The sequence below is a fragment of the Bos taurus genome, chromosome 4, assembly GCF_002263795.3.
Source record: "Bos taurus isolate L1 Dominette 01449 registration number 42190680 breed Hereford chromosome 4, ARS-UCD2.0, whole genome shotgun sequence".
Taxonomy (NCBI): domain Eukaryota; kingdom Metazoa; phylum Chordata; class Mammalia; order Artiodactyla; family Bovidae; genus Bos; species Bos taurus.
Window position 1 is genome coordinate 91,005,328 of NC_037331.1, and position 13,347 is coordinate 91,018,674.

At 38.6% G+C, this 13,347-nt stretch overlaps 1 protein-coding gene across 3 annotated transcripts in view; it reads right to left on the reverse strand.

The window, feature by feature from the left end:
• The window catches only part of GRM8 (glutamate metabotropic receptor 8), an 848,835-nt gene that overhangs the window by 334,218 nt on the left and 501,270 nt on the right, over positions 1–13,347 (reverse strand). For all 3 annotated transcript variants that reach the window (XM_015470567.3, NM_001206117.2, XM_059885684.1), the window contains one exon: positions 4,059–4,259. In XM_015470567.3, coding sequence (XP_015326053.1) covers positions 4,059–4,259 — 201 coding nt within the window. The remainder of the gene's footprint in view (positions 1–4,058; positions 4,260–13,347) is intronic.

Sequence of the window (13,347 nt, forward strand, 5' to 3'; positions counted from 1 at the left end):
TATACTCAGGTCTCTTACCTTATTATTATTACAGTAAAGATGGGCTTGATAAAGGACAGAAATGCTATGGACCTAACAGAAGCAGAAGATATTAAAAAGAGATGGCAAGAATACCCAGAAGAACTGTACAAAAAAGATCTTCACGACCCAGATAATCACGATGGTGTGATCATTGACCTAGAGCCAGACATCCTGAAATGTGAAGTCAAGTGGGCCTTAGAAAGCATCACGATGAACAAAGTTAGTGGAGGTGATAGAATTCCAGTTGAACTATTCCAAATCCTGAAAGATGATGCTGTGAAAGTGCTGCACTCAATATACCAGCAAATTTAGAAAACTCAGCAGTGGCCACAGGACTGGAAAAGGTCAGTTTTCATTCCAGTCCCAAAGAAAGGCATTACCAAGGAATGCTCAAACTACCGCACAATTGCACTCATCCCATACGCTAGTAAAGTAATGCTCAAAATTCTTCAAGCCAGGCTTCAGCAATATGTGAACCGTGAACTTCCTGATGTTCAAGCTGGTTTTAGAAAAGGCAGAAGAACCAGAGATGAAATTGCCAACATCTGCTGGATCATCTAAAAAGCAAGAGAGCTCCAGAAAACCATCTATTTCTGCTTTATTGACTATGCCAAAGCCTTTGACTGTGTGGATCACAATAAACTGTGGAAAATTCTGAAAGAGATGGGAATATCAGACCACCTGATCTGCCTCTTGAGAAATCTGTGTGCAGGTCAGGAAGCAACAGTTAGAACTGGTCATGGACCAACAGACTGGTTCCAAATAGAAAAAGGAGTTCGTCAAGGCTGTATATTGTCACCCTGCTTATTTAACTTCTATGCAGAGTACATCATGAGAAACGCTGGACAGGAAGAAACACAAGCTGGAATCAAGATTGCCCGGAGAAATATCAATAACCTCAGATATGCAGATGATACCACCCTTATGGCAGAAAAGGAAGAGGAACTCAAAAGTGAAAGTGATCAAAGTGAAAGTGGAGAGTGAAAAAGTTGGCTTAAAGCTCAACATTCAGAAAAGGAAGATCATGGCATCCGGTCCCATCACTTTATGGGAAATAGATGGGGAAACAGTAGAAACAGTGTCAGACTTTATTTTTCTGGGCTCCAAAATCACTGCAGATGGTGACTGCAGCCAGGAAATTAAAAGACGCTTACTCCTTGGAAGGAAAGTTATGACCAACCTAGACAGCGTATTCAAAAGCAGAGACATTACTTTGCCAACAAAGGTTCGTCTAGTCAAGGCTATGGTTTTTCCTGTGGTCATGTATGGATATGAGAGTTGGACTGTGAAGAAGGCTGAGTGCCAAAGAATTGATGCTTTTGAACTGTGGTGTTGGAGAAGACTCTTGAGAGTCCCTTGGACTGCAAGGAGATCCAACCAGTCCATTTTGAAGGAGATCAGCCCTGGGATTTCTTTGGAAGGAATGATGCTAAAGCTGAAACTCCAGGACTTTGGCCACCTCATGCGAAGAGTTGACTCATTGGAAAAGACTCTGATGCTGGGAGGGATTGGGGGCAAGAGGAGAAGGGGACGACAGAGGATGAGATGGCTGGATGGCATCACTGACTCGATGGACGTGAGTCTCAGTGAACTCTGGGAGTTGGTGATGGACAGGGAGGCCTGGTGTGCTGCGATTCATGGGGTTGCAAAGAGTCAGACACGACTGAGTGACTGATCTGATCTGATCTGATTGGAACACAGCCAAATTTTAAGCCATTAGCAAAATAAATCTCCAAGGAGCTCAAAGAGATCTTTTAAGTTCATACAGTGAAATCCTTGTATTTTACATGATCCTCATCTGGGGTACATTTACTCTTGTATCAGACACAGTTCTATTATGCTTCAGTGGGTTCCTATTGCTTTCAAGATGAAGAACAAACTGTAGGAATGACCTATAAGACCTCATGATCTCCCTAGTCCTGTCTGTTTTACCCTTATCTCTCACTTTCATCCTGATTCCAGCTGTCTCTAACTACCTAGAATATAGACATATTCCCCTGTTATAAACTTTAAGTTCAACATACCTTCTCTTTCAATACTCATTGCAGATTACATAATTACACCTTTGTGTGCTTTTTTGATTGATATCTAAATTCCCCAAGAAACTTAGGTCTGTTTGAACTGTTTTTACCAGTAATGTATCTTTAGCACCTATCATAATGTTTAACACATTCTATGGACTCAATAAATACATTGATGAAATTTTATGTGTTTTTGTGTTCATGAGTGAGTGAGTGAGTGAAGTCGCTCAGTCATGTCTGACTCTTTGCGACGCAATGGACTGTAGCCTACCAGGCTCCTCCATCCATGGGATTTTCCAGGCAATAGTACTGGAGTGGGGTGCCATTTCCTTCTCCAGGGGATCTTCCTGACCCAGGGATCGAACCCAGGTCTCCCACATTGTAGACAGACGCTTTACCGTCTGAGCCACCAGGGAAGTCCTTTGTATTCATGGTAGATTGAAAGAAGCAAATTATGGAAGGGATCAGCCCCCAAAACAATCACAGCAACAGTACTCTGAAAATGTAAAGGGGAAAAAAAACTGTAAAAAGTAGACAGAACTCAGAAATCATTGGTGTCTAGAGGCAAATTGTGTTAATAATCATTAGACATTATGACTTTTTTAGTAGTCTTTAATGGCATCATTATATTACAGTATGGTATGATAATTAAAGTCATCAAGTAAGGGTTAGGTTTTTATCTATGGTTAAGAAAGAAATTGGTAATTCACCTTTGAAGTGCTTTAATCCAATATTTCTTTAAAAGATCTGCCTCTCTTATGGAAATGAGCTTTAGTTTATGAAAAAATATATCCATTTGCATTCCTCTTTCCACTGTTTAACAGTTTAGATAAACAAAGTGTTCCCCAGCCTCACATTAGGGTAAATAACCTTGCATTGTAACACTCCTCTTGCGCTCCATTTAATCACTGTAAGAAAATTATTTTCAAATTCCCCTTACTATTTATATTCTCAACAAAAGGAACAGCATTATGTAATGTTTCACCAAAATTCTGTTGAAAAAAAGAGGGTCCTTTGGATTGAATGTAAACCAAATTGTGTCTCCCATTGCCTGAACAGAGCAAAAGAAGTTTCCACTTGAATTCTAAATTGAAGTTGACCTTGTGCTTTTTTGAGGAAGGCTGGCAGCTGAGGTCACTGGAGTGTATTATGATGGACAGTGCAGCACTGTGCGTGCCTCGGAGGCATGTCCATTGTGTGGATTACAGCCACACAGAAAGAATTAGACAGCTCAGAGCATTCTATCATTTCATTTGAAAACAATGGTCAAAGTCATGAGCAGCAACCATTACAACTTTCATGAAAGAACAGCAGAATTCAATAGTTTCATCACTCGAGACAGGCAGTTTGGCTATTCTCAGCCAAATACTATGAACCCAGCATATTCTGTACTAATTTCTTGTGTCACTCGGAGAAGCAGCATTTCTGCTGCGGCAATAGGCAAATCTCAGCTCTACTTCATTGTATGTAGTTCTACCTTACACGATACAGCTCATTGCTTCAAATTGACCCAGTTGTTGAAAGAAATACAAAGAAAAAGAAGCGGTGGAACCTTAACACAGAGCTTTTAAAAGAATGTAAATATACAGCAGCTCTAAATCACTCCCTCTTCCTCAAGTCATCTTACTGTTTAAAATGCTGAAAATCAGTTTCAAAACAAAATGTGAACAATGCCTTCTCTAATAATGGCATGAACAAAACATTTTCAGAGAAATCTAATCTGTTGTCAGTGGTTCCAAATGAGCCTCCTAAGTTGTTTCTGAAAGAGTGATTTTTGATTGATAGCAGCTTATTTTTAACTTCTACTTCTTTCAGGAACAGATAAATGGTAGCACACACATACAAAAATGTGTTTGAGATTTAAAAGCAGGTGGAAAAACTCACACTTCTGATTAAAAGGGGAACTGCTTCTTATCCTATGCTTCCCACTCTGCTGGAGTATATTCTATATATAGGGAGAATAGCCACACCCTGTCACTTCTCAAGTGTTTAGATACAAAAAAAGTTGTGACTTACCATTAAAATTTACAGCCCGAATATAACCGAGTAGTTCTTTCCCATCAATGGTACTCATTCGTGGGCAAATGCCAATGTATCCAGGGCAGACATCTTTGTGCATATTGTGCAGGGCATAAGCCATGGAATACACAGCATCAATTACAAATTGGACCTTTCCCTCCTGTTCATAAGATGAATCCCGTGCAATTCGCTCCAGCCCTGTAAGAGAATGGAAATCCATCAACTGGGGTTGCTGCTGCTGCTGCTAAGTCGCTTCAGTCGTGTCCAACTCTGTGCAACCCCAGAGACGGCAGCCCACCAGTCTCCCCCATCCCGGGGATTCTCCAGGCAAGAACACTGGAGTGGGTTGCCATTTCCTTCTCCAATGCATGCAAGTGAAAAGCGAAAGTGAAATCGCTCAGTTGTGTCCGACCTCATGGACTGCAGCCCACCAGGCTCCTCCATCCATGGGAGTTTCCAGGCAAGAATACTGGAGTGGGGTGCCATTGCCTTCTCCATCAACTGGGGTTAGATTTCACTAAAAGATGGAATGAGGGCTAAGATTTTCACCATTTGAGGCACACCTAATGAGATAAAGCTATTTGATTTTACTCTTAGGTTTTTAAACTGGGTATTGAATTTTTATTGGGAAAGAACAGAAACTATTCCATTAGCAACAAAAAGATATAAAGTAAATAAAAGACATATAGTTTCATTATCTTCATTTCCACCTTATTGAGTTCTATTATACTGTACATGTTAGTAATTACCTAGCATTTTGGTAGTGATTCGATCTTTTAAGTAAAATGTGTAGACTGTTGTTCTTTTCATTCACCTCAGCTCCCAGAGCATTATCTAATAAGTGGCTCAAATAAGATCTCCCCCATAACCCCAGGTCTGTCCTTGTTTAGAAAGTGCTGTTTGGGAGCTCTTTTTGTAAATATTAAATGACAATATTTCCTTAAGTGCACTGCTTAACTCTAGGGCTTCCCTGGTGGCTCAGATGGTGAAGAATCCTCCTGCAATGCAGGAGACCCAGGTTTGATCCCTGGGTCAGGAAGATCCCCCAGAGAAGGAAATGGCAACCCACTCTTGTATTCTTGCCTGGAGAATTTCATGGGTAGTGAAGCCTGGCTGGCTACAGTTCATGAGATTGCAGAGTTGGACACAACTCAGCAACCAATAGTTTATCTTTAGAAGAATCATTCAATTTGTTTTCTTCTTAATTTCTTTTCAAATAAAAACTCAATTTTATGTTTTTATTATTTTTTCCAGCTTATTGATATATAATTGACATATAACTCTGTATAAGTTTAAGAAACATATGTGATGATTTAATATACATGCATACTGTGAAATGATTACCACCATAAGGTTAGTTACCATTTGCATCACTCACAGAGTTCCCTTTTGACTCCTTGTGGTGAGAACTTTTAAGATCTATAAGAACTTTCAAGTATATTATATTGTGTTGTTAACTATAGTCTTCTTGCTGTACATTATATAAACGATGCAGAGCTCTTAAAGTGAAGTCATTCAGAATAATTGTTTTAGGTATATTGAGGATTGAGAATTGGCCTTGTAAATTATACCTTTAATTTCATGTTTATCATTTAACATGTGATATAAATACAGAGTTAAAAATGGAAGATAAATTTGATGTTTAAGTTAGATGAAATATAATTTAGTTATAATCCAACCTTTTCATTCTAAAGATGAGGAAACCAAGATTATGGATGTGAAATTCACTTAGACACACAGAGCAGATACGGGAACCATTCCCACTTCTCCAAATTGACACCAATATTCTCTCAGTTACCAGAAAAATGGGTTAGATGGCAAGAATATTGAACATACAAGGAAAAAAAAAAAAAAAAAAACAGGTCTTTCTCTGTGTGGTGTCTTGTCTCCTAGATCCTAGAATAATCTTTATTGCTTATGTCCAGAATGCCATCAAGTGACTTAAGGACATTGAGGGCTTATTAAGGAAAGCAAAAAGGATCTCCTCTCACTTTCACATTCCCCTAAACTTTATACATCTGGTAACACTGCTGCTGCTGCTGCTAAGTCACTTCAGTCATGTCCGACTCTGTGTGACCCCATAGATGGCAGCCCATCAGGCTCCCCCGTCCCTGGGATTCTCCAGGCAAGAACACTGGAGTGGGTTGCCATTTCCTTCTCCAGTGCATGAAAGTGGAAAGTGAAAGTGAAGTCGCTCAGTCGTGTCTGACTCTTAGCAACCCCACGGACTGCAGCCTACCAGGCTCCTCCATCCATGGGAGTTTCCAGGCAAGAGTACTGGAGTGGGTTGCCAGTGCCTTCTCTGTCTGATAACACTAGGATAGAGCAAAAGCCAGCACTTTAAATTTTCCCATAAATGTCAGTTAGTCAACTTTAATAAACAGTTTTTAAGTTCAACAAATATTATCTTTCCTCACACTAATGCATATTTCCTCTAAATTTAGAGAGGTTAATTTAAGTAGTTATTTTATATTTGGGTCCTATACTCTGACTTCCCTGGTGGTTCAGATGGTAAAGCATCTGCCTACAATGCAGGAGACCCAGGTTCAATCTCTGGGTCAGGAAGATCTCCTGGAGAAGGAAATGTCAACCCACTCCAGTATTCTTGCCTGGAAAATCCCATGGACAGAAGAGCCTGGTGGGCTATAGTCCATGGGGTTGCAAAGAGTCAGACACGACTGAACGACTTTCTTTCTTTCATACTCTGATAAAAACAGTGACTCTTCTCTAGACAAATGTAGTAGTTAATTTATTCATTTTCATTTATCCAATCATTGAACATTTTTTCCTCTGGCCTCACTTATTATGCATGTGTGCTCAGTCATATCTGACTCTTTTCAACTTCATGGACTGCCAGGATTTTCTGTCCATGATATTTCCCAGGCAAGAATACTGGAGTGGGTTGCCATTTCCTTCTCCATGGGATCTTTCTGACCTTGGGGTTGAACCCAAGTCTCCTGCATTGGCAGGCAGATTCTTTAACACTGAATCACCAAGGAAACCTCAATCACTTATTATACTCAGGTCTAAGTGATTGAGGCTCCTAGGTAGTATTCAATGCTTATGTCCAGAATGTCATCAAGTGACCTGTAAAAACAGTCTTTCCAGCTTCTACCTAAAATTTCTCTCCCATGATTTTAACCACAAAATAGACAACTCACAAATAAATATTGAAGAATGGTCACAGCGACCAAAAAGATTCAGTTATTTCTTTAAAGATCTTATCTGGTGGCAAATCACTCTGGTTGTCCAGGACTGAGGAGTCTCTCAGGTCATAGGACCAAAACCTGGACAGTCCTGGGCAGACCAGCATGGTTGCTTATAAAAAAGAGGCATATGACAAGGGAAAGAATACAGTGATAAAAACCTGAAATAACTGCATCGAGGATAGGTCCCTATCTATATACCGAGAAATCTTGTGTCATTTATTTTGCATCACTGAACTGGATAACTGAAAATGAAGACTAGGCATCCCAGAGCAGTTGTTCCCATCTTAGTTATCTTTTTTAAGCACAGATTAAACAGCACCATTCAAACTTAATGAATCAGAATCTCCCAACATGAGGACATGAATAATCTGTAATTTCGAAACATAGATATCTGTTTTCTCTAGTCGAACTACTTATTTCCTTAACTAGTTATAAACTTCAATTAGTTTGAAGGAAGATTAAATATATCCAACTTCACGTTTTTTCTTTTAAAGTCCATAAGGCTGTCTAGTGACTATCGCCACACACATCAATGGATACTATATGACGTTTTTCACAAATCAATGTACATGCATGATGACAAACTAAAAAAATTGACCACTATTACCATTTCTAAATTTTACAAGAAATCATCGGATTTGTTTTCATGCTGTTTAGACCCAAACCCAAATGAATTTTTGGGCCAACCGGATGTTTTTCTATTCCTTAAAATTTCAAGTTCATGGTGGGCTGCCGTCTCTGGGGTCGCACAGAGTCGGACACGACTGAAGTGACTTAGCAGTAGCAGTAGCAGTAATGATAGTAAAGATTTTACAGGAGCTAGAGTTTGCCCCTCACTTCCTATATCTGCTTCTCTTATCATCAAAAAGAAGAATTTTGTAAGCTGACAGTGACTCATCAACTTGATTGGCTGTAAAATTTCAGTATGCTATAGTTTCTAAAGTTGGTGTTAATGTATTGCTATAAAGTGCTAAATATTGTCAAAGGCTGTGTGTCAGTCATCCATTTAAAACACTGATTGTAAAGTTGTGATGTGTTTTAGTGTTTTGCTTAAAATTAACAACATATAGCTAAGTGATTGTGTGGTGGGAGATGAAGTCAGCCTCATTAATTTTATAGCAAGATTGTTTTATGTTTTCATTAATGAAATCCAAAACTCTGACAGCATCTCATGTCCCTGGAACACAGAGTAAATGCTTATTTGTCTGGGCAATACCACGGAAGGTCTTTTGCACCCCAAGGTGCGTCTTTTGCTTTTAGTTCTTCTTAGTGAAAAGGCAAAACTGCTCTGGTTTGCAAAGTGCTGTATACATTTCAACGTGACTTCCTAAGATGAACCTGGGATGAATTTTAAACTCTTTGATACATGGCTGTTGAGCTTGGTTTTCCAAGACTATCTCATTTATCAGGAGATAGTTTAGTTTCATAAACTGAGAACGTAGGGGCTATTTTCCTTTTCCTAAAATTGTTATAAAACTCATAATGTTACTGCAGTGATGATCTTATAAACAGTCAATTCAATGGAAAAAATGTAAATCATATTAGACCTTTTATTCCCAGGAAAGCAAACATCCAACCGGTTGAATTTTTTACTACAGTCTTAGCATGTAGTAGATAATTCCACACTCTAAATGTGTAGGTTAAAAACTATTTCTTTATTTAGCTCCTCCCTGACTTTTTCTTCTGTAAGCAGCAAGTATTTTAAATAATTAAATCATTTTCTTGCAGTTGCTGTGAGGAAACTGGTAAGAGAGAAGAGAAGATGTGAGCTGTTCTAAATAAACACATTTATGCATACAGGACCAAATTTACAAGTCATTCTGAATTCCATAAGAACTCTATTTGCCCCAGTCCTCGACACACCAGAGACAGGACTGTCATACTCTGATCCACTTTCCTGACAATGCACATGTATGTAGTAACTGCATAGTCATTCTTAAAACCAGCAGAATCATGCCAAGAACTGCACCACACACTGAAAAGTAATCACTAGCATATCAGCAAACATAAGTCATTTTATACTGAATTTAAACTGATTTTGTTTCAAGGACGCAATAGGGGAAGGATGGGAAAGAAACATTAGCATGTTCAATTAAACAGAAATAACTCCCAGGCACTAAAATATGCAAAAGAATTGTGTGCACCTCCCAAACTGCAGAGGGCCAAAAACATGGGCCCAGTGGTAAGGTGGAAAGACAAACTGACTGATGGAGGTAGCCAGAAGAAGAGGACAGACCAGTTGGGAAGACCTGGACTAGGGTACAAGTTGCACAATTCAAAAGACCTGGGACAATTTTCTGAATCTTACTGAACTGGGAAAGTTGCTCACAGGGACCTCTGTGATGGGGTCTCCATCTCTGCAGCCTCATCTGTTAGTACCACCCTACCTTTCTCTGCTCCACTTTCCGGTCCTTGAATATAACCTGAGATATTCAAACCACGGGACTTCACTTAGATGTTCACCCTGTAACTTTCTTCACTGTATCCCAGGCATCTACATCTCAATCTCCAAGGTTTAGGCTGCAGTAGTGATATTTAATTTTTTTTTTTCAATTTAACAGCTCAGATCAGGTCAAGGGGCATCTTAAATATTTAGTTTAAATACTAAATATTGTTTGTTTGAAAACAAAGAACCAAGACTGGTATTTAAAATTACTTCTGGGAATGATATGTAAAGTACTGGGTTGGTCAAAAAGTCTGTTCCAGTTAAGGAAAACCTGAATGAACTTTTTGGCCAACCCAATAAATTGAAACAAATATAAGTTAAAGGTAGAGATACAAGACGGGAGGCAGGGCAGAAATAGGTTGAAACAGTGGATAAGGAAAACAACGAGAGAAAATATATTTTAGAAATTAAATTAACAGTATTTAGAAACCTGATAAAATATGGGAGTATGAGTTGGAGGCAATCAACAACTCAGGAGGTTTGAGGATAGATAGTACATAATGGCACCATTAACAGAATTTGGAAAATCAGATTGTTAGGGGAAGCACACTGACTGAAACCACCCATCCTGGCCAGGCACCATAGTAACCATTTGCAAGAGTTGTTTTATGACAGGAGGTCCTGGTGAAGAACAGGGAACTAATAAGCCACCACCAACCAGAAGAGTTCGGCAAAGGTCAAAAGGAGACACCACATGTCCGACTACCTCCCAGAATCCTTCTCTCTGGCATCCATTTGGCTGAACAAGGCGTGCACCACCGGAAGGACTCTGAGTCAGAATGATTGGCTAAAGACAACCCAGAAACTAATCCCATCTCCATAAAACATGAGACTGCAAGCCACGTGGCAGAGCTGTTCTCCTGGGTTCCCTCACCCTACTGCTCTCCACCCAGGTGCCCTTTCCCAATAAAATCTCTTGCTTTGTCAGCACATGTGTCTCCTCAGACAATTCATTTCCGAGAGTTAGACAAGAGCCAAGTTTCTGGCCCTGGAAGGAGTCCCCCTTCCTGCAACAAGGTGAACAAGAAGGTTCCATTTATTGCAGTTAAAAAGACTGATTTTTCAATTCTATAGTATTTTATATCCTCTATCATATAATTTATATAAGATAAACTTTATATAAATTTATCAAATTATTGAAAGAATACAGGCCCAAATGCCTAGAAAAATTGTATAACAGTGAGACAGTTGATTATAACACTGAAATAATTTATACTCCACCTTGGAGTAAAATGGACTTCCCTGGTGGCTCAGATGACAGAGAATCTGCCTGCAACGCAGAACACCTGGGATCTATCCCTGGGTTGGGAAGATCCCCTAGAGAAGAAAATGACTACCCACTCCAGTATTCTTGCCTGGAGAATTCCATAGACAAAGGAGCCTGGTGGGCTACAGTTCATGGGGTCACAAAGAGTTGGACTTGACTGAGCGACTAACACTCTCACTTTGGAGTAAAATACCTTATACAGGTGCTGCCTTTAGACCAATGGTTTGCAAATTCAAAGACTTATGTTCAAGTCATGATGCCTCTGACATTTATTTATTTCTCAGTAGAAATTAGAGGACTGAACAAGATGATCAATATGGGTCCCTTCAGTTCTAAAATTCTAGAATCTAGGGCAGCTTCTTTTATTTCTGTTTCCTTCTTACACTTTCCAAGATCACTTGAAGATTGTATTAGGGTGTGACGGAACAGACACTACAAACTCAATTCTCCAAAACAGTTAGGAATATCCAGTAACCAAGACCTGGAAATTCTGCATTAACAAAAAAAAAGTACCAAATGCCAGCCTGAATTTTTCTTCTTGAATTCTCAGACTGATTAACTGCATCACTACATGTTCATTATTCTTAGACTTGAGCTATATATTGAATTTGGTTCCTCACAAAGGAGAAACATTTTCATTTATCTTTTTAGTTTGATCCAAAGGTTAAAAGAATCAATTATGGAAAATCAATTATGAAGATGTGAAAGGGAAGAATGAGGACACCAACAATTAAAATGGGCAGGACTCTTCACAGATAGCCTCTCTTTGATCATAAATTATCATTATTCCTTTTTTCTTCTTCTTCCTTTTTTTAAAAGGATAAAAGAACTAAGACTCAAAAAGTTGAATAATTTATCCAAGATCATACAAGTTATGACAGTAAGTGGTCAGGTCAGGTCTGACACCAAACCTCTGCCATTTACTGCTTAACTTCCTCCTCCTCTGTGAAGTTTTCTTTGATTCTCTCAGTTCAGGCTTAATTTTTACTTCTCTGAATTCCTGTTTAATGTTCAGCCATTATGACTGGCTTATCTCCTAGTAAAGTATAGAGATTGTGTGTTCATGTGTGTCTGTTGTGTGTGTGTGTGTGAATCTTTAAAGAAATTAGCAGAGCATGGATTAAAGAATATTATAAAATAATATACACTTTTACAGAAATCCTAATAAACACTAACAAATATCAACAAATCACAGTCTCTATATTGAAATGCTAAGTGGGGGAAATATATTTCAATAACATCTTAAGCATTTTTTTAAACTACAAAAAAAAATTTGTTTGTGAATTTCAACCATATACCAAAGATGAAATTAGCATAAATGACTGAAATTTATAAGCAAGGTGACTGGATATTTGTAGTGAAAATCAAAGTTAATAAGACCTATACCTTTATGTTTATAAAATATAAATGAGCATTTTTAGCTTTGGAGGGTAAGAATGTACTTTTGTGCACGTATTTATTTGTCTAAAGGATTTCTCTAGGAAAACACCACCAAGGTCAAGAGAGAATTGCACACCTAAGGTCCTGCTTCATAGTTTCTATAGTAGGCTTTGTCAAGGACCTTTATAAACAGATGCATTAGACTAGCCAACTAAGTTGAGGCTTGGCTTTATCTATTTACACAGCGCATGAAAAATGAGAAGGTAAGGGTCCTCTATAGAGAATCACCTGCTCTCCATCTTCTTCTGTAATTTAAATATAGTCCCAAGAATTGAAAGCTCTTGGCTGCCTGAGGACACATCAGGAGACACTTGTAAATCAACCAGTGACGAGTGCTATAGCAGCCCACGGTAATGTCTCTCCTTTGTGCCTGGCAGGAAATGGAAAATGCTCCAGGCAGGTGCCAGCTGTCCCCTTCAGGTGTTAAATTTTCCATGCAAAGCCCTAGGGTTTTTTTTAAAACCCTGAAAAACCTAAGGTAAGTGGCAAATAAGATTGAGTGTATCTTCAGGCAAAACCACCAGTTTAAAAGGAAGGTGTTCAGAAGAGAATGTTATTTCTTAGATATATCGAGGTCCCTAAACAAAGAATAGGCATTTGATAAAATTCAAACAGCTGCATTTTTCTACATAATTATGTTAGATCATATACATTAGAGACAAATTTTGATTAAAAACAGTATGTAAAGATGCTGATAAATAGTAGACTTTATCATTAAAGCTCCCCTATTGAAGAATTTGAGTTGCCTCTTCATAATTTCCCCTTCAGGGGACAGGATTTCAAGGGTTTTCAATTTGAAATGCCCCATCTTCTACTCGAAAGTATATTATACTTGTCATTGCAGACCCTATGACACACTTTAAGATTTGCCTTAAACATTTTTTCTAATTATAAAAGTAAATCACAGTCTTTGTAGAAAAGTGA